This window comes from Falco punctatus, assembly GCF_963210335.1.
Source record: "Falco punctatus genome assembly, chromosome: 3".
NCBI lineage: Eukaryota > Metazoa > Chordata > Aves > Falconiformes > Falconidae > Falco > Falco punctatus.
The window spans coordinates 116624454-116644832 of record NC_137582.1 but is presented as its reverse complement, the minus strand read 5'-3'; the positions used below and the strand labels follow the sequence as shown (position 1 = coordinate 116644832).

At 64.4% G+C, this 20379-nt stretch overlaps 1 protein-coding gene across 7 annotated transcripts in view; it reads left to right on the top strand.

Annotated features, from left to right (window-relative positions):
- Positions 1-4164: 4164 nt before the first annotated feature.
- The window catches only part of MACF1 (microtubule actin crosslinking factor 1), a 146151-nt gene continuing 129936 nt past the window's right edge, over positions 4165-20379 (top strand). For 4 of the 7 annotated variants that reach the window (XM_080378923.1, XM_080378925.1, XM_080378924.1 and 1 more), the window contains exon 1: positions 4165-4399. In XM_080378923.1, the coding sequence (XP_080235049.1) occupies positions 4180-4399 (220 nt within the window). In that variant the 5' untranslated portion in view covers positions 4165-4179. Of the gene's footprint in view, positions 4400-9972; positions 10141-20379 lie in introns of those variants that run through there. The other 3 variants (XM_080378920.1, XM_080378919.1, XM_080378913.1) reach the window with 1 other exon arrangement.

The window sequence follows — 20379 nt, the reverse complement described above, 5'->3', positions numbered from 1 at the left end:
ATGGGATGGGATGGGAGGTCTCCATGGGGGAGCTGCTTCTCTCTCCACCAGAGCCTTGGCCAAGCAGGAGCCAGCGAGGGCAGCGCTCGCATCGCTCACCGGCTGCTTTCTCAGCTGCTTCCTTCCTCCCAGCTCCCCCATTCCCATTTTCCTGTAACCCTCAGCCACCTGGGAGTGGGATCCAGGGTCCAGGGAGCGGGTGAGCCCCCGCCTCCTGCAGCTCCCGCAGCCCCAGATGTGCTGGGAGCCTCCAGCAGCCTCTGCAGCTCCTCTCTGCCTTGGAGAAGGGGAATAAATAACTCTGGGGAGATGAATAATTTATCAAAAGTCAAGGGAAAAGGCAGGTTTCATCTCCAGGCTTGGGAGAAGGTTTTAATGAGGGAGAGGGGTTGGATCCTGGGGCAGAGCCACATGCGGACGGATTTGCACCAGTGCAGCTGAGCCCGGGAGCCCCCCGTGCCCCTGTGGATGCTGAGCAGGACCCCGAGGTCTCAGCACCCTCGGGTGGGTGTCCCCAGGGTGCTGGCAGGGAGGGGGTCCCTGCGGTCCTGCAGTACGGTGCAGGAATGTGGAGATGCAATGATTTAGGGAGGGCCCCCCCCGCCTGCCTCCCCTCTTCCTCCTGAAATAACGATTCCTCGTCCCCACGCAGGCAAAACAACGCACGATCTTAACCCAGATTCGCAGCACAAATAATCCAGCGCCGCCGGGCGCTGTGAGGGATTTCTGGAAACACGTTTCGGGTGTGAAATCCACACAGGCTGGAACAGGCACCGTCTCCCGGCCGCCCTGGCTCCACCGGGGTTCAACACGGCTCGAATTGGCCGGGTTTGCACCGACGGCGCAGCGGGGGAGGAGGCTGGAGCCTGGCTGGTGGCACTGAGCGTGGGGTGATGAGGGGACACGTCACCCCATAGCCAGTGCCGGCCGCGTGCTGGACCATGCATGTCGTGCCCCGAGGGTGAGCGGTGCCTGGCCATGATGGGTGGGAGCAGGGGCAATGGGGGGCACCGTGCCCATCGCCCCGGTGTGCGCCAGAGGCCGGGGGACCCGCGGCTGGACTCGGGGAGGGGGGGGGCATCAGCCAGGGCCTCCGCGCATTGCAACCATGTGGCAGAGCCACCCAACCCGTCCGGGAGCTTTGGGAACGCGGCGTCTGGCTCTTCGGCTGCTTTCCTCCTCTCAGCGTGCCTGAGGCCACTGGCTCCAGTGGGACAAGCCCTCCCCACTCCCTGGGTCTCGTAGCATTTGGGGTCCCTCATGACACCAGGACTCACGGCCCCCACTCGAGCACAGCGGCTGCATTTATCCACCAGTGTCCAGTACAGCCCTGACCGTCTGCTTGGTGGGTGCGGGACCAGCACGGGGGGAAGGAAGAGAGAGCGGTGCTGGGGTGGCAGAGCTGGTGCTGGGATGGTGACACTGGCGCTGACCTACAAGGACACCCATTTTCCAGCGCACCCTTTGTTCTGCCCAGCACCAGTCTGGCCCAGGCCCACAGTTACTGGGGCTCCCAGGTCCTGGGGAGCTCGTGCCCTTGTTGCCAGCTGGTGCTGGTGTCTGCAAGGCCTCGGCCGCTGTGTCTGCGGGCTCCGTGCATCCCACCGGAGCACCCGCTCCTGGGTGGACTTTAGCCGAGTGCTTCCCCCCACGCTGCTGTCCCCATCCTGGGCTCCAGCCGGGCAGGGCTGCAGGGCAACACGTGCTCTTATGGCCACGTCCCAAATGTCCGAGAGCACAGTGTCACCACACCCCACGCCGTGTCCTCCACCGCGTTCCACCCCCTTGGCTGGAGCTACTCGGGGAAACAGCCGTCGGGAAGCCGAGGGACGTGTTGGGATGAGATCTGAAAACTGGCAAGGGAGAGATCCCCGTGGGGCAGCCGGCTGCGCCGAGACCCCAGGGGGACTGGGGCGACGGGCTTGGCCCAGCCACGTGCGCCGCCGCGGGAGCAGCCGCGCTGGCCGGGGGCCATGGCACGGCACCACCGCTCGCTGGGTCCCGCCATCGGTGCGGGGCGGCTGGATCTGCCGTCAGCCGGAGCGGTTTATCCTGCTCCGCTCCTGCCAGGTGGCTGGGGCTGTCCTGCAGCTCCGCCACCCCTTCGGGCTGCTGCTGGTGACCCTGCCCGCCCCACGGCTGGGATGCCCCCCTGCCCCGCAGGTGAGGCCCTGTGCCCCACACGCCCCCCCCCCCCCAGCCCTTACCACCCCAATCCCTGCTCACGACCCCCCCGCACCCCGCTGGGTCCCCCGCTCTGAGCTCCCACCACCCGTGCTGGCCCCGACCATGGGTGCTCTGGTCACCCTGGGCCTGCGGGGATCCAGGGGATGGGGGGACTGGGGGTGCCCGGCGGTGGGGGGGGGCTTCTGGGTGGTTTTGGGGGCCCCCCTGTGCGGTGGGGGGGCAGGTGGGGTAGGGGCAACCCGCGGAGGTGGTGGGCATCGGGGTGCCCGGGGAGGTTGGGGGGCGCAAGGTGGGTCTGGGGGAGCCCGTAGGTGGGGGGGGGGGGGAGGGGGCCGGGCCGGGGCGGGTACCGGGGGCGGGCGCCGGGGCCGGTCCCCGGAGCTGCGCGGGGCGGGAGGCGGCCGGGACCCCCCCGCCGCTCCGTGCCGCCCCGGTGGGCAGGGCCGGGCCGGGGGAGGCGCCGCGGCGGCGGGAGCGCACGGCGGGGCCGGGAACAGCGGGACCGGGAGCGCACGGCCGGGCCGGGAACGGCGGCACCGGGAGCGCACGGCCGGGCCCGGGAGCGGCTGCGGGCCCGGGAGCGCCGCGTCCTGCTCGCGCCGAGCCGCCGGAGCGGGGCCGGAGCGGCGGCGGGGGGTGAGCGGCACCGGGGCTGCGGGCAGGGGGGTGCGCGCCGAGGGGGGGAGCGGGGGAGGGCGGCGGATGGAGCGGGGAAGGGCCGGGGAAGAGCAGGAGATGAGCGGGGGATGGAGCGGGGAGAGGCGGCGGATGGGGCTGGGGCTGGACCGGGGAGGGGGGCGGCCGCCGCCTCCGGGGCTGGGCTGAGGCTGCGGGCACCGGAGGATGCCGTCCGGGAGGGAAGGGGGGGCGGGGTAGGACCGGGGGGCAGGACCCGGGGGGGACGACCAGGCCAGCCCCGTGCGCCCCCGCAGCGCCGTGCCCGCACCCCGCTGCCTCCCGCACCTGCTGCACCCCCTGCCCGCGCCGCAAAGCCGGGCTGCAGCCCCCGCAGTCCCCGCAGCCCCCGGCCCTGCCTCTCCCCGGGCACAGGGGGCCCCCCCGGAGCCGCAGCCCCGCACCCACCGGCCCCTCAAAACCAGGGCGGGGGCCGAGCCCCTCGGTGCGGGTGTCGGGGCTGCCGGGGGAGATGCGGCTTTGGGCCGCGATTCATTTTTTGCAGCTTTTCCATGGGGGGTGAATGACTCATGGAATCCTTTCTCCCTTTCTTGCAATGTTTTTTTTGGGTTTCTTTGTTCATGTTTTGCTCATTAAATGATGATAATAAGGAAAGGCTCGGCGCGATGGAGGCGGCTCCTCTGCCGCGGCACGGCGGTTGTAGGAGTCTCTATCATTTCATGTGCATTTTTCCTGGGCGAGCTAGAGGACACAATGAGAATTATTTTAAATATGTCTCATGCAAGGTGCTTATTTGCCCGGCGTGTGTACGCAGCACAGCTCGCTCCCTGTGTGCTCCAGAAAGCCCTACCATTTTCCCCGACCGCGATTCATAGGATTTTTTAAAACTGTTCCCAGTCTGAGAAGGGCAAAACTGCAGGTACAAAGGGCAGCGCCGATCCCGTGGCTTCTTGTACTGAGCACAAAGAAATCGAACCCAAAAGGTTGGGCTTTGCTTTGGGGGAGTGAGACGGTGCCGGGGGTGCCAGCGTGAGCTTTGCTGGTGGAGGGGTGGCCGTGCCACCACCCCTGTCCTCAGGAGCCCTGGCCATCAGACCAGCAAGGGGGAAACTGAGCCTGCGTTTAGGAGCTCTGGGAGGGCTGATTCACCTGCCCAAGAGGGTGCTTGGGCACAGGCGTGAGGGCAGAGACGTCTGTGGTGCGGTGGTCCCTTCTCCATCACCCCCCGCACCTGTGGCAGGGAGGGAGCCACGGCTGGCGGCCCGGCATCACCCGGCATCACTCGCCCTTTTGCTCCTTCCGCAGGCTGCTGCCCGTGGGGACGTCCTGCCCGCCCTCCTGCCCGCGCTGTGGGCCATGTCATCCTCCGACGAGGAGACGCTCAGCGAGCGGTCCTGCCGGAGCGAGCGGTCCTGCCGAAGCGAGCGCTCCTACCGCAGCGAGCGCTCGGGCAGCCTCTCCCCCTGCCCCCCCGGGGACACCTTGCCCTGGAATTTACCCCTCCACGAGCAGAGGAAGAGGAAGAGCCAGGACTCGGTGCTGGACCCGGCCGAGAGGGCTGTCGTCAGGGTTGCAGGTAAGGCAGCGCCCTGTCGTGCAGTGAGTCCCCCCGGGGACGGGCAGACGAGGCTCCCCGGGCTTCTCCCGCGGTGGCTGAGATGGTCTTGGGGTCATCCCTGTACCCTGCTGCTCCCCAAGGATGGGGGTGGATGGGATAGCGAGGGCAAGGATGGATGTGGGTGGCCTTTGGTGGCCGAGGGCTGGGGTGGGTGGGTGGCTCTGCGATGGCTTTGTCCTGTCCAGGCAGGGTTTGCCCTGGGTTGTTTGGACTGTCAGCACGCTGGGGTTAAGGGATGACTGGGCACCTCCAACACTCAGGTGGGGTGACATTAAAATGTCTAATTAAGGACTAAATGGCTCCTTGGTGGAACAATGCCCTTGGCCAGACTCCAGGGAGGAATTTGCCCTGGGAGGCTTGTGATTCCCGCCCGGCTGATGGAGCTGGGGCTGCTCCTTCGCTGTGGTGGTGCCCAGCCCCATCGCTGCGGTCACAGGGACGCCCTGGCATCCCCACACTGCTGCATCGCCGAGGGGACACTGCCCCACGCCTCCCCTTGCCACGATGCTGCTGCCGGCTGCTGTCACACCCCGGCGGAAGGGACAGGGATGGGGAGGAGAGACAAAGACAGGAAGACAGGGATGGACCCACCATGGCTGATGGCGGGGAGGGAGGATGGAGGAGCTCTGCGTAAGGTGATGGCCCCAGGCACTGGAGCCCAGATTTTCTTCGGATTTTGCTTCTTCAGCCGGGACAAACAACCATCGGGGGCTTTGATCTGTGCTGCTGGGATCTGGCCCCTTCTCCCCACACCCTGGGGGCCTTCGATCTGCCCCTGCCAGAGGAAACGGGGGTTCGGGGCCGTGCTGAGGGGTCCCCACCAAGCCCTGGCTGGGCTGTTCCCGGCTGTCACCCCAAGGGAACCCCAAGGCCTGGCTTTCATCTTGCTGGCAGGGGCGTGCGCAAGGGCGGTGAGCTCCCGAGGCGCCTCTCTGCCCTGCCAGCCCCTGCCAGCCCTTGGCAACCCAGCCCTGGCACTGGGCTCAGCACCCTGCCGGGACTCAGGCAGGGAGCTGGGGGGTCCCCGGCCCCCTGTGTGTGTCTGCACATGGGCAGGTGCCACCAGGGCAGGAGCAGCAGTGGGATGGTGGCTGCCTGCTCTCCCTGCCTGCCCTGCGCGGGGCTCTGGCCGTGCCGTGGTGCCGCTCGCCGGGTTGTGCCGTCCTGGCTCACGGGCGTCTTGGGGCAGGAAGAACCAGTTGATTCAAATGATGGTTCTTGGAAACACGCTGTCTGGGGCTGGGGGAAGCAAATGTGCAGGGTGCGGCTGGCCCTGCTCTGAATGCTGGCACTGCCGAGGGCTGGGAGATGACCGGGCTACTGGGGCCCCACTATACCCATTACAGCTCATGGACCAGCTCTGCCTCAAAAGCCCCATCCTGCTGGGTGCTGAGCACCCTCCTGCGCCCCGAGGCCGGACCCTGCTGAGGCACAGCCATTTCCCCAGCTGTGTTTCTCCCCCTCTGCCCGGGATGCCGAGCGCTTGTCGTCATGCTGGCTGGATCCAGCCCATGATTAAAGGCAGGGGGATGTCACAAAATCCGGTCTCATGCAGATTCCCCATTAAAAATAACTCGTGAGGTGCAGCTAGACAGTGCTGAGCTGGGAAGAAAGAGTTTGGAGACAGTTTTGTGTCACCAGGTTGGAAAATGAGCTGTAATATTGATTCAGATCCTTGCATTATTCAGCGGGGCTGTCGGCAGTGTGCCGGCCGCCCCGGTGCCTGGTACCTGCCACAGGGCTCAGGGACTGGGCTGGGGACTCAGGACTGGCAGGATGTGTCGTGGGGGAGCTGACACCTCTCAGTGTGCCTGGTGATGGGGCTCAGATTCTTGGGACCCTGGGAAGGGGCACCAGGGACGCAGCCCAGTGATGGGGATGGAGCCTGGGCATCGTGCAGGGCTGGGGAGTCCTGTCCTGCACCCGGCTGTGGACCTTGCGGAGGTGGCGCGGGAGCATTAGCTGGTTTTGGGGGGACACACGGGTGTGGGGGTGCATATATACATATATAGACACAGTATCTGCATCCCTTCTGGCCATCAGAGCCAAGGAAAGGAGCATCTGGCTGTGCCCAGGGAGGGGACGTGCCTGTGGGGACCTTGCAGGAGGTTCCAGTGCCGTGGTGCGGGGGGCTGGGACACACTGCTCCCCCCGCCAGGCTCCTCGGTGCCAGCACCTTTGGCACCACGAGTGCTGCGCTGGGTCCCCAGGCAGCCTCTGGAGCTGTTCCCTGCTTTGTTGGCATCTCCCTGGAGGGCAGTGGCAGGGGGAGGCAGAGGGGGAGTGGGACGTGGGGGGTCAGAGTCTGGCCCTTGGCCCCGCGTCGCTCTGTCTCGCTCCAGCCGCTTGGCAGAGGGTGAGGATGGTGGCTGGGGGCGGGGGCCGCTTTTGGGAGAAAAGGCTCTCTCATCCTGAACCTGGTTTGCACTTGGTCCTGCCAGGGGTCACATTCTGCTGGTGGGGTGCTGGGGTGATGCTGGGGTGCTGGTGTGGTGGTGCTGGAGTGATGCTGTTGCAGGGCTGGAGTGGTGCTGGGGTGGTGCTGGTGGGGTGCTGGTGAGGTTCTGGGGTGGTGGGGTGGCGGTGCTGGGGTGATGCTGATGCGGTGCTGTTGTAATGCTGGTGGGGTGTTAGGATGATGCTGGAGTGCTGCTGGTGTGGTGCTGGAGTGCTGCTGGTGTGGTGTTAGGGTGGTGCTGGAGTGGTGGTGCTGGTGCAGTGTTAGGGTGGTGCTGGGCTGATGCTGGTGCCATGCTGGGGTGGTGCTGTTGTGGTGTTGGGGTGATACTGGTGCTGGGCTGAGGAGATGCTGGTGAAGTGCTGTGTTGGTGCTGCTGGTGCCATGCTGGGGGTGCTGCTGGTGCCATGCTGGGTGGTGCTGGTGCCATGCTGGGTGGTGCTGGTGCCATGCTGGGTGGTGCTGGTGCAGGATGTGCCAGGGTCCAGGGGTGAGCGGGTGACAGGCAGCAGGCCGGTGTCACGGGGGTCTCCGAGGGCCGCGCTGGGGCTGTGTGCGAAGGCTCCTGGGAGCCCTTTGTCGTGCCGGAGCGTGGCTGGAGCCGCTGGCGGAGGCCGCGGTGGCTGAGCGGAGGGAGGGACACGGGGACAAACCCCCTCATTCTCCGCCGCCCTGGGAGCAGAAACGTGCGTGGGGCCGGGGCAGGATTTGGGCAGCGCTCCCGGTGCCAGCTGCCCGCTGCCGATTTCCCCGTTCCCTGGGAACACGTTTTTGGGTCAGATGGATGTCGCCAGCCCCGGCCTCGGCAGGACCCCGTGCGTGGGCAGAGCCGGAGGAGCCGCATCCCAGGCGGCAGTGCCCGGTGGGATGCTCAGCACCGCCTCAGCACCGCGGGGCACAAAGGCAGCGCTGCCACGAGGCCGCTGCGCCGGCGTGGTCGCCCGCATTGGAACCCTCCTCCTCACGGGCACTGCCGGGATGCAACCTCACCCGTTAATTACTTTTCCTCATTAAGGCATTATGGGGAAGGGGAGATGCCTCCAAAGCTGGGGTGAGGGGATTTGTTACCACCACCACCCCCCCCCCGGGCTGGGGGCTGCAGGAGGAAGAGGGTGATGGTGGCTGCCACCGGTGACCCCTCGCCATGGTCCGGAGGGATGTGGGGTGCAGCCCCCCCACCCCGGGGTGCCAGCGGGAGGTTTGGGGGGCCCCTGGGTGATGATGGGGAGACACATGATGTCTGGGCTGAACGGGATGGGGCTTTTCTCATTGCCATGGTTACCCAGCTGGCGGAGCCTGGCCCTCGGGTTGCCATGGAAACGGTGCAGCCCGGGTGAAAAAGCAACATCTTGTAGTGGCCAAAAAAGGCCGGGATTTGCCCCGGCTGCCAGGGGAGGGGGTTGGGGATCCGGCCTTGGGTGGGGGTGAGGGGGCGCCCTGTGGGCTGAGCGGGGGGGTCGGTGCTGGGGGACAGAGGTGGCCCCTGGCATGGGGACAGCCACCCTCACCCCCTGTTTTGGAGGGGGGGATCGCTCTGCCATGCAGAATTGCTGGGTGGGCTCTGTTGGGGGGGGGGCGGGGACAAGGGGGGTTCCTGGTGGGTATGGGGGTGCCAGGCAGGTTTGGCTCTGCACCCCATCCCCGTTGCCCCATGGGGTTTGCCCTGGCTCCACTGTGCCTCTTGGTGGGGTCTTCCCACCCCTTCCAAAGCCCCCCCTAAGGTGATGCTGAGCCCCCCCCCGGCGCCAGCCCCCCAGCCTGGCTCTCTCCATGTACCCCCTGCACCCCGTTCCCATCCTGGTGGGAGGCTGCAGGGCCAGGGGGCAGACGCTGACACAGGAGACCCAGAGGTGGGGGGCTGAGCCCCCCCCCTCCCACTGAGAACACCCCAGGAGGTAAATCCCTGCCAAACCCTGCCTGGAATAGAAGATTCCGCAAAGCTGGAGCAGAGCGTGTCCGTTCACCCCACCCCCCCTGCCCCATGCCCCATCCCACCCTCCCCTGGGTTGAAAGACCCCGTGGGGTTATTTTGATGGGGGGGTGAATGGCGTGGGGCACCCCCTGGCTGAAACGTGGGGATGGGGCAATGTGGGGCTGCCCCTGTCCATGGCCCGTGCCCAGCTCCAGCCGGGGTCACTGCTCGGGGGCCCATGGGGCTGGTGGCCCCCCGCCCGCTTTGCTGCTGGCGGGGGGGTGCGGAGCCCCATGCTTGGGGGCTGGGGGCTGCAGCGGGTGTGGGGCAGGAGTGGGGCCCCTAGCCTGGTGGGTGGGGGGGCTGGGGGCAGCTGGGGTGTCCCCCTGCTTGGGTGCACTGAGGAGCACTGGGCTGCAGTGCTCTGGGTGCGCTGGGATGCACTGGGATGCGGTGCCCCGGGCTCACTGGGATGCAGTGCTCTGGGCTCACTGGGATGCACTGGGCTGCACCAGGATGCAGTGGTGTGGGCACAGTGGGAAGCAGTGCTTTGTTTGCACAGAGTGCACTGGGGTACGCTGGGAGGTCATGCCCTTGTGCTGGGAGGTGCTGGGCTGCACTGAGCTGCAGCGCTCTGAGTGTACTGGGCTGCACTGGGTGGTGCTGAGCTGCACTGTGCACACTGGGATGTACTAAGCTGCAGTGCTCTGGGCGCGCTGGGATGCACTGGGTGTTACTGGGATGCACTGGGCAGCGCTGGGATGCACTAGGATGCAGTGGGTGGCACTGGGTGACACCGGGCTACACTGGGCAGCACTGGGGTGCTGCACTGGGTGGCACTGAGTGACATTGGGATGCACTGGGCTGCACTGGGGTGCAGCACTCGGGGCTGCACTGGGTGGCACTGAGCGATACTGGGCTGCACTGGGCTGCAGCACTGGGCAGCCCTGCGGGGCGGTGCCATCTCCCGGTGTCGCCCCGGGGGACCCCGCTGGCCCCACCCCTCCTACCCGGGGCTGCCCCGCGCCGCCGCTAGGGGTCGCGGCGGGGCCGGGGCGGGTGCCCGGGGGCGTGACCGGCGGGGTGGGCGTGACCGGCGGGGTGGGCGTGGCCTCCGGTGTGGGGCGGGGCGGGGCGGGCGGCGGGCGGCGGCGCGGGCGGAAGCGCTCCGGGCACAGACCGGCCCTGGCCGCCGCGCCGGCAGCTGCACGGAGGCCGCCGGCACAAAGGCCGCCATGGCCGGGTACGTGCCGGGGCTGCTCCCGGCCAACCGCAGCCAGGAGAAGGAGTTCGTCCAGGCCTACGAGGACGTGCTGGAGCGCTACAAAGGTACCGGGGCCGGCCGGGCCCGCGGTGGGGCCTGAGCCCGGCGCCGTCCCTGTGCCCGTGCGCCCGGCCTGGGCGGGGAGGTTGGGGTGAGCGCTCCCTGCGTGGGGTGCCCGAGGGGGCAATGCCCCGGGTGTCCCCTGCGTGGGGTGCCCGAGGGGGCAATGCCCCGGGTGTCCCCTGCGTGGGGTGCCTGAGTGCCCCGGGTATCCCCTGCGTGGGGTGCCCGAGTGCCCCAGGTGTCCCCTTGCGTGGGGTGCCCGAGGGGGCGATGTCCCAGGTGTCCCCTGTGTGGGGTGCCTCGTTATCCCCTGCATGGGGTGCCTGAGTGTCCCGGGTGTCCCCTGCATGGGTTGCCCAAGGGGACAATGCCCTGGGTGTCCCCTGCGTGGGGTGCCTGAGTGTCTCTGGTGTCCCTGGTGTGGGGTGCCAGGGGGCCGTGTGTCCCCATATCTGAACTGCCTGGGGTGCCCGTGGGATGAGTGTCTCCTGTGTCCCTGGCGTGGGGTGCCTGGAGCCGCCTGTGTTCCCGGCGTGGGGCACCCAAGGTCCCAGCCCCCCGCCTTGCCACCCAGCCCACCGCACCACCCATCACCGCTGTGCCCATACCCTGGGGTGCTGTAAGGTACGTGGGGACCTGCCGTACTCCATCCCTGCTGCGGCTGCCCCGGTGTCCCCGCAGCCCCCCATGGGGCTGGACCCCTCTCCGCAAGCCACAGCCGGGCAGTGCCGCGGGGCCGCCGTGTCGGTGGCTGTGCAGGTGTCGGTACCGGCAGTGAGTGTGCAGTTTTGATGTCAGTGGCTTGTCTCTGGGAGTTGCGTCTGTTTCCATTCTGATTTTTATTTTTTCTCTCCTCGCTGCAGCGATAGACTTGTCTTGGAGCCCAGATTTCAGCCCCACAGGGCTCCCGGGGCTCCGTTGTGTAAGTTTAGCAGCCAAGTCTCTTTAAAATGCGGATGGTTGAGTCGAGAGGAGCCAGGCACTCGCGGCGCCCGTTTCCTTTTCCTTTTTGCCTGCGGAGAAAGGGGAATAATGGATTCCCTGGCTCCCCGATTCAGGGGGTGCCACTCAAACCTCCCAGAGGTGGGAGAAACGCGCAGCCTCCCTCCTCTTTCACAGGGAGCGGGGAATAAAAGCCTCTTCGGGTGCCTTGGAAAGGCGCTGGATAACGTGACTCGGGCTTGTCCAAGTACTTGAGAAACTTTTGTTAATAAAAAGCCCCTTTGATGTAGTTGGGTTCAGCGTGGAGACGCGGAGGAAAACGGTGCGGCGGGTGCCAGCGGCTGGCATGGAAAGAGCTGTCGTTTGCATCGGTTTTGCTTTGTTCCAAAAAAGAAATTGAAATTACAGTGTCTATATGTGCCGGTCCAGCTGGAGCACCACCGGCTGCCGGTGCTGGGCTGGGCTGGGCTCCCCCTTGCCTGCCCCGTGCTCCGGCTCTCAGTTTCCTTCCCTGAGCGGCTGGGTTCCCTCGGGAAGGAGGGCTTTTTAGGGAATACCTAATTTCTATACTAGGTTGTGGTAGAGAGCTGGTCGCCACTTGGAATGACCCTGCTGGGTGGCGTTTGATCTTGTTTGTGGTGCTGGTGTGGTGTAGGGGAAATAAGTGTTTATACTGTACAGAGCCTTTCTTTTGGTTTGACCCCTTCCCAGCTGCCCACCCCTCCTGGGATATCCCACCCGTGCTGCCAGGGCTGGGTGGAAGCCTCCAGTTTGGGTCGTTGAGCTCCAAGCTGGAGGATGTGTTGTTTCTTCCTTGCTTTTACCCATCGCAGCTCCTGTAAACGATTTGGTTTTTCCTGTCCAGAACAAGTTTTCCACTGGCTCGTCCCCTCCCCCTCTTAATCCTGCAAAAAATGGAGAGTTTTCACTGAAATGTGACTGAGCCACGTGGGGAGACCCCGTGAGGTGGGTGTCCTGCTGGTGGCGGCCACCCTGTACCTGCCACATCCAGGACCCAGCACTGGTGGCAGCGGCTCAGGCCATCGGAAGGCAAGGAGGACGCTTGCTGCTGCTGGAGCCGGGATTGCCGATGCCTCCCCGCATTTCCCTTCCAGCCCTGCTCTATTTCTCCTAGAAAATTAGCCTAAAAACCCCAATCTGAGCAGCAAGGCCTCCGCTGTTGAGCAAGCCAGGGCAGGTCGGGAGGCAGGGAGATGGGTGACATGGGAAGGGTCCCAGCGCCGGCGCAGCGAGCTGCAAACCCTCCCGCCCTGACGAGCAGGGGTTAACCAGCTGGCAGATCGCCGTCATTTCTTGCTTTATAAAAACACCCACCTTAGGCAGAGGAGAGCTGCGCCAGGGTGCCGGGTAGGTGTGCTGCATCACTGCGGTGCCGGTGCTCCGCTCCCAGGCGTGCTGGGGGAGGAGGTTTGCATCAGCGCTGCGAGCTGGCGTGGACGCTGCGGGGGCATCCCTCCACGCTCCTGGGGGACCCGGTCCTGGGTGCTGCACGGTGCTGTGCCTCAGTCCCAGGGGGTTGTTTGAGCAAGGGGTTGGGGCTCAAGGTAGGGATCTGTGGGGGGTGTAGGCTCCAGTGCCTGCCCTGACCGTGGTTTCATTCAGCTGCTGGCATCTGCGGGGGGCACAGTACCCTCCGGGTTGTGCTGGCCGGAGCAGTCTGGCAGCTGGAAAGTCTCCGGTGCTGAGACCTTCGCCAGTCTGGCCCAGTTGGAAGCCAGTGGGCCGGTTTCCCAGGGCTGTGCCGGGGAGGCACGATGCTGAGCGGCTTCCAGCCCTGCTTGCTTCATCGCTGGATCACGGTGCCACGGCACATGCCGGGACGTGCAGCGCTGCTGCTGTGGGCGCTGGTGAGGATGGTGGCAGCAGCACAGGGGTGACAGGAGAGTTTTCAGGGACCTCTCTGGATGCCACCAGCATGGCAGAGCCACCGGTCAGAGGGTCTGGGAAGGAAGGGAAGCCCTGGTCCGTCCTCCCCTGGGTGACAGCGTGCTGAGCGACGCTCAGCATTTGGGGGCTGCTCTCCATTCCCGTGCCGTATACCTCCCATCGTGTTTTGGCGTGGTGCTGACGCTCCCTGTCCTCCTTGGGAAAGCGGGAGCGGGCACGTGGCTCTGTGCGGGAGCAGCCCTCGGGATACCCGGCATTGCAAGGGTGCAGGCAGCGCTGCCACTGCCGGGCTCTGCTCAGAGCACAGGTCATGCTTTCCCTCTTCACAGCACTGTAAACATTAACTAATCAATCCCGGTGAAATCCTTTTGTTTTGACAGTTAACTCTTTTCGGGGTTTGGGGGTAGAAGCCTGCAGCTGTGGTGTCGGAGAAGTTTTTTCCCACCCTCTGTGCTGTCTCTGCCTGCTCCGTGCTGCCCGGCACGTGGCCTGGCGTGTTTGGGTTGGGACAGCACGGGATGGCTTGTCACCTTGTTGGAGTAACCTGGTGCCTGTTAGGGAGGGCACAATCTTCCCAGGGGCTGCACGAGACCCCAGGGTGGGCAGGAGAGGTGCAGGACCCTTGTATAAATGAACCTGAACTCATTCTCTCTTGGGACTGGAGCCTTCCCAGTGGTGGGTGGCAGTCCTGGCCGTGCCCATCTCGGAAGAAGCTTCTTTTTTTCTACTTATGCCTTGTTTTCTGCTATAAGAAATGCAACTAGAGGTGTTTGGACCCCGATGCTGGGGTCTTGAGTCTTGGAGGTGCCTGGTGCCTTGAGCCGGGTGGCGCTGCCAGCCTGGCAGCATGTGGCTGCCTCCAGATGTGGGGCTGCTGCCACCGGGATTTCATACCACAAGGATAAACGCTGTTCCTGGGCAGTGCTGAGCAGGCTGCACGAGGCCTCTGGGGGCTGCAAGAGCAGGGAGGGGACTGATGGCATGGTGGTGACTCCTCGCTGGGGGAGAGAAGTCCTTCTTCCTCTTCGTCACCCAGGAATGGGGGTGGCCAAGTGATGCTGTCGGAGCGGAGAGTCCCTGGCTTGAGCAAGCCCCAGGGGGAAGCTGGGCTGGAAGCTGTCAGGCTGGATAATGCTGATTTTTTTGTTGTTGTTTTTTTTTTTTTTGGGGGGGGGATGCATGCAGGAGTTGCTGGCTTCACTGGTACAGTGGGGACCAGAGGCAAGGGGGAGCTCAAGAAGGCAGCAGGAGCCCCAGTTCCCCCTGAGGATGGCTGGGCTGTGTGCCTGAGGTGGAAGGTGCTGGTGTTTGTTTCAGCCAACAGGGAAATGAAGCTGGTGGTTTGTCGGGTGGGAGGATCCACCCGACCTCGCTCGGCTGGCTTTCTGCTGCCTTCGTGGTGGAGTCATCACCACCCCCAGCACCCGACGGTGCCTCCTGGGCTGGGCTCACCTCGCCGAGAGGCACATGCTTCCCCCAGTACCGCCAGCATCCCCGGTCATGAAATCAGCGGATGCAATTGCAGTTGCCATCGTTGTCCTGGTGCTAATGAGCCAGGAGCGCGGCTGAGCCCTGGGGACACCGGCTGCTTCTCCATGTGCTGCTGGTCCAGGACGAAAAGCCGGCGGTGGGTGCTGGGGCGGTGGGTGCTGGGGCGGTGGGTGCCGGTGCAAGGTGGCCGCATCTGCGGTACATAAAATAATACAGGTTATTTTTCTGTCCATGACATGGCACTGGCACCAGGACGCGGCGTGACTCCCGCCGGTGTACGGTGCCGTGCCGGAAAGCTTTGATCTCGTTTCAGCGGCCAGTACGTCGCTGAGCGTCTGAAAAGGGCTCGCGCTGTTCCCTCGCTCCTCTTCCGAGCACTGCCTGCACGCATTCCCCTCGGAGCCTTTTCCTTCCCGGCTCATGCTTCAGGGCGAGACCGGAGTCTTTGACCTCCGTCTGCTGGTTCCTGGCCAACCTCCTTTCCAGGCTCGTCTCGCTTGTGTCGGCTAAGTTTAGATTGCCCTGGACATACCATGGCTGATGCCAGTGGCAAGAAACCTCCCAGAGGGAAGGAGAAAAAAAGAGGTTTTATTTAAACTTTCAATGTCTTGACACTGTTGTTTGAACACCAGGGCGATAAGTCCTTTTATATACACTTAAAACGGATAAATGGTGGGATGTGAAGCAGCGGCACGCTTCAGTTTTCCGTTTCTCCTGTCTCGGTGCTGGGAGAAGCTGCGCTGGAGCTCAGGCTGGGTGGGAAGAAGCTGCCTGGATAAAAATCCATCTGTCCCACATAGGGGGCTGTGAGCCGTTCCCAGGGCGGTGGGCTCAGCCCAGCTGCTGGCTCCTGCATGGGGCAGTGGGAGGATGCACCGGGAGGATGCACCGAGCGGTGCTGGGAAGCAGCACGGCTCCTCCCGGCCCCCACGCTCGGCCAGGGGAGCCCTGGAAGGGACCCTGCTCCCTGAGCTCAAATCCAGCCCTTCCCCGCTCCATGGAGAAGCTCCGTGCCGTGGCTGGATCCTGGCACCGCCAGCTGAGGTTTGCAGGGCATCCGAGGCGGTCGCTGCGGTGGGTGTGATGGCACACCTGGGGTGGGGACGGCAGCCCACCGTGAGCGGCGCTGCGGTGGGAGCCCTAATTTCTGGGGCTGGTGGTGGCTGTCGCCCACGGTGTGGCCAACCTTCACCGCTCCATGGGCAGGACCTGGAAACCGGCTCCTCTCCGCGCCCCGACAGGTTGCTCACGCCTTTCCCATCCTGTCGGAGTCTGCGGGTGGGGTGGGAACCAGCAGAGCGGCTGCTGGGTGGTGGTGGGAGAGCAGGGGGTGGAGGCAGGGTGCTGGGCTCCCCGGCACGGGGAGGAGAGAGGCTTTCTGGCAGCTTCTGCCTGCGGGCGCTGGCGCTGCGGTCAGTGTGGTCCCCTGCCTGCGCAGCCCCCGTCCTGCATCCCGAGCGGCGGGGCTCGCAGCATCCCTGCTGGGTGCTGACCTCGAGCTCTCCCTCCTTCTTCCAGGCGGTCTTTCTTGAGGCTTGTTGGAAGCTCCAGATTTAACGTCTCAGCGCTGCCCTTGTCTGGGGGGGCTGGACACGCTGCCGGGGCTTGGGGGTCTTCAAAAAGCCTCCAGCTCGGAGAGAGAAACTGCTGAGGAGGTCCCCTGTGTGGCGGCGTTAGCAAAGCACGGAGGATGCTTGTGCTAATAAGCTGGGAAGTTTCATTTCTGCGCTCATAACACAGGGTTTTGTGCATCTGGATGGATCCCACCCGGCTTGAGGGCCAGGGAGGGGGATCCTCCAGCATCAGCTTGCTGAGGTGTGTGGTGGGGCTGGGTGATCAGATTTGGCGTATGTCTGGCCGCAGCCGTGGTGAAACGAGTCCTTTGATGTGATCTGAGATGTGTGCCCTGCCTCTGTGTCAGATAAGCCTGATTCCTGGAAGGGGAGAAGCGGCGTGGGGGGGTGCTGCTGTTGGGCAAGATGGTTTGGGAGATTTGGGGTGAGCAGTGGGATGCTGATCCCAGCGTGAGGAGCTGGGGCTCCTCGCCCTGTTGGAGCAGAGCCACGGGTGGGCTGTGATGGTGGGAGCCGGGGTCTGGCGGTGGGGAGTCGGTGCGCAGGTCAGGGGAACACGCGTGTGTGTTTGTGCCCGGTCGTGCAGCCGTGGCCTCGCAGCACGGGGGTGCCCCGCTGTCCCTCCCCTCTTTATCAGCGATGTGGACCGGCGAGTTCTGGGTGGCTGCTTGGGCGCTGCGAGGCCACAATCGTGCCGTTTGTTGTTTTTCTGTGCATGACACGCTGCATTTCCATTTTTCATTTCCTCTTGGACTCCGTTTCCCTCGGGTGAGTCCGAGCCTGCCGGCATGGACCGTGGGGCTGGCACCGTGCCCGTGTGCTTGCAGCGGCCGCCTGCTCTCCCTGCCTCTGCTCTGCTCCGACCGTGCTGGGGAAGCTTTGCCAGCCTCCCACGGGTGATGGGTGCTGTGTTTCACACCTCTACAGCACCTGCATAGGTCTTCTCCTCTCCCAGCCTCTGCTCTTGCTTACTCTGAGCCCTGCTGGGATCCCTGCCCCCTTCCTCAAGCTGTGCCCGAGACCCCTGCCTGGGTCGAGGGCAAAGTCCTAACCTGGCTGGGGCCAGACCGAGCTCTGCTCCCGTCCTGCTCCCAAGCCCTTGCTCTGCCCTTGCTGCCTCCCAGCCCGCTGCCCTGCTGCTGCGTGGCCCCAGAATTGTCCCTTGGTCCTGGTGGGATGTTTGCGTTGACCTCTGGTTGTGTCAAAAAGTTCTCTCCTGTTTTTTATTAATCAATCTTCAGGTCCATTGTGGCCTTTCAGAAGTGCTTTTGCCAGCAGCTTATTTTTTCCCTGCAGGAAACTGTATACAAGGACTCCTGTGGCAGTGAGATTTGCGTTGACCTTGGGCAGTTTTGCTACAAGAGCCGTCCTGGTAAAACTACCCAGCGGGAACAACTCCTTTCCATGCGGAGGGGCCAGGCTGTCTCCCTAGCCTGGCAGTCCTGCACTGCGCATGCTGCCCCCCTGATTGATTAGCATCAATTAGCACTCCTGCACCACCTCCCTGGTTTGAGCACTGTTCCGTTGATAGAGGACCACTAGGAGTGATGCTGGGACAGCTGGCGTGGCCGTGGCTGTCACCGTGTCCCTGCTGGGGGCTTGCCAGGGTGGTGCTGGTGAGGCTCTCCTAAAATAAATGCATCCTGCATCCCAGGCTCGCTGCCGTGGGTCACACGTCTGTGCCCTGGCTCTGCCAACATCCTTGGCATGACGCGAACAGCCTCTGCCCCGCTGCTGGTGATGGTGGGGAAGGGCAGCGTGGTGCCCTGCCATGCCCCCAACTCATGTGCGCATTGGGGAGCAGACCCCCCCACTCCGTGGGGTGCTGACCCAGGGAAAGGGTGGTGGGGACAGCCATGGCGCGGGAGGTTTTATTGCAAGTGGCTCCAGACGCTGCACGTGGAGATATTTCATCCTCGCCGGCTGTTTGGGATGCTTCTCGTTCTTGCTGCGGAGGGCAGTTGCTGGGCTGGGAGACGCTGGGATTCCTCGGCTGGCCGGGTGTGTGTTGGCCATGCTGGGAGCTGGGGGCTCCCCCCGGCTCCCCCCAACTCCCCCCAGCCCCGGTGTGCTGATTGAGCCAGCTGGAGCAGTCCTCCCTGCTCTGGGAATTCCTGGCGTTCCCAGCAGGGAAGGGGAGCCAGGATGCTTGTGGATGGGGTCTGGTGGCATCAGACCTGCTTCCCCTTAACCCCCTCGGGGTGGGGGGGAGGGAATTGCCCTTTTCCCCATTGCTGTGGGGTTCGGGGGTCTCGGGCTGCCTTCCCACCCGCTCTGGTGTCGGGTGGCATGTTAGGGAGTGGGGCAGGAGGGAGGCGCTGCCCCCCTGCGTGTGCGGGGTTACCCCCATCCCTCTGGAGGTGCAAAGCTGTGGGGGGTGCTGGGGGACAGCTGGGGTGCTGGGGGGACCGGGGCTTGCCCGGGGTGGCCATGTCTCCTTCCTGGTGGTATGGGTTTGGAGCAGCTGCTTGCTCGCCGTGTCTGGTGGCTGTCTCGGCCAGGTGGGAAGAGGAAGGATGGAGATAAATAAAACGGGGATGTTGATGGTGCTGCCCACTTGCCCGTGCTGGGCTCAGCTCTCCGTGCCACGTGAGCTGGCTCCTGGCAGGGGGGTGATGGAGAGGAAGGAGATGGTGTCCCCTGTGCCCCCTTCGCGGAGCTGTTCCTTGCTTCTCTCTCGCAGCCCCTTTGTCAGCAAGAAGCAGGGTTTTTTCCTTTTTTTTTTATATATTTTTTTTCTTTAGAGGAAAATTCCATTGTGCTGTTTTTAGTGGTGACAACTTGGCGTCTCACAACAACTTTATTCTGCTCCCGGCTCTGCCAGCAGGCATGGGGGGGGATGTCTGCGGGAGTAGCCCCACGATGCCGGGGCTGCGGTGTGCTGGCAGGCGAGGGCTGCCCACCAGGCGCCTCCGGCTCCAATCCTGCCTGTGAGCTCTCCGCGGAGGCTGGCACAGCCTGTTCCGTGTGGCTGCTCACCGGCGATGGGCTCGGCTCCCTCTCTCCGGGTGAACGGGTCCCCACCCCGGCTGCGGCAGACCCGCGCGTCCCCGGCGCTTGGGCAGCTCCCTTGGATGGCAGCGGGTCCTCTGCGTGTCGCCTCCATCCCACCCACCCCGGTGGATGGTGCTGAGAGCCCTGGTGTAATCGGAGTGAGGGGCGGGGGGGCAGCTCACCACCTGGCCCTGTTTCCCCCTCGGAGCTCCCGGAGTGATTTTTGGCTCCCCAGTTCCCAGGCGTGACAGCTGGTGGGGGCACGAGCAGCAACTGGTCCGCGGGGTTTGCTCCGCTCGCAGAGGAAAGCGATACCGCCGGTGTCCGTCTGTCCCTCGAGAGGTGTCCGTCTGCCTGCGGGGTCCTGTGTCCCCCTCTGGGCTCGCTTGGATGAGCCAAACTGGTTTTATTAACGTTTTTATGGATCACAGGGGGTATTGGCCTGGGATGCTGCTTGCCGTGGGGATGGGCGCATCCGCTGCCGGTGGTCAAGGGGGCTCTCCTCACCCCGCCAAGACACAGGGAGCTGCCACCGCTGGTTTCTGGGGGGTGATTTGGCTCCTGCAGCACATCCTTGCTCTGCTCTCCCTCCTCTCCCTCCGGCAAAGCTCAAACGCCGCGCGGGTGGGCCAGGATGGCTCTGCCGGGAGGTGCCGGCTGTGCCGAAGCCCAGGCGGGCAGATCCTGCACCGTGCGGTGGGTCTTGCTCAATCTGCTGGGATCTTCCTGGAGAGGCAGTGGGGTGGTACAGGGAGAGTGTGATCTGCCTTCCGTGACGAGCACATTTCAACACCGCTGATGCTGATGAGAGTATGATGATTTAATATTTGATTTGTCAGAAGTCCTGGGATGTGCCTGGTGGACATCAGCCCTGCTGAAGGGCAGCGATGAGCGGGGCAGGCGCTCAGACCACACCGGGCTGGTTCCTGCTGCCAAAAATTCCTTGAAAACCAGTAAATTGCCTTTGGGGCTTTGTAAGTGCCTCGCTGCCAGCGTGAGGGGGCAGAGGCAGGGGGGGATCAGACCCCCACCTACTCCTGGGTCTCACCTGGCCCCTTTTTTCCAGCACTTTATGGCATTTCTCTGGTGGCTTCGCCCGGAGTCAGTCACCACAGTGGCTTTTCCCCCCGAGGATGGGGACCCTGCGCTCTGCCCATTGACTCAGATTTCCCCATCTCCCACCTGCCACTCTTAAAGCCCGTTGGGGTTTTATTTTTTTCCTTCCCCTCCCAGTCCCCTTGAACATGCTCCTTGCTGGAAATATCCCCAGGATATACAATCCCTGAAACCTCTGGTGTGGAGGGGTGGGGTGAGGGATGCCGAGAGCCTTGA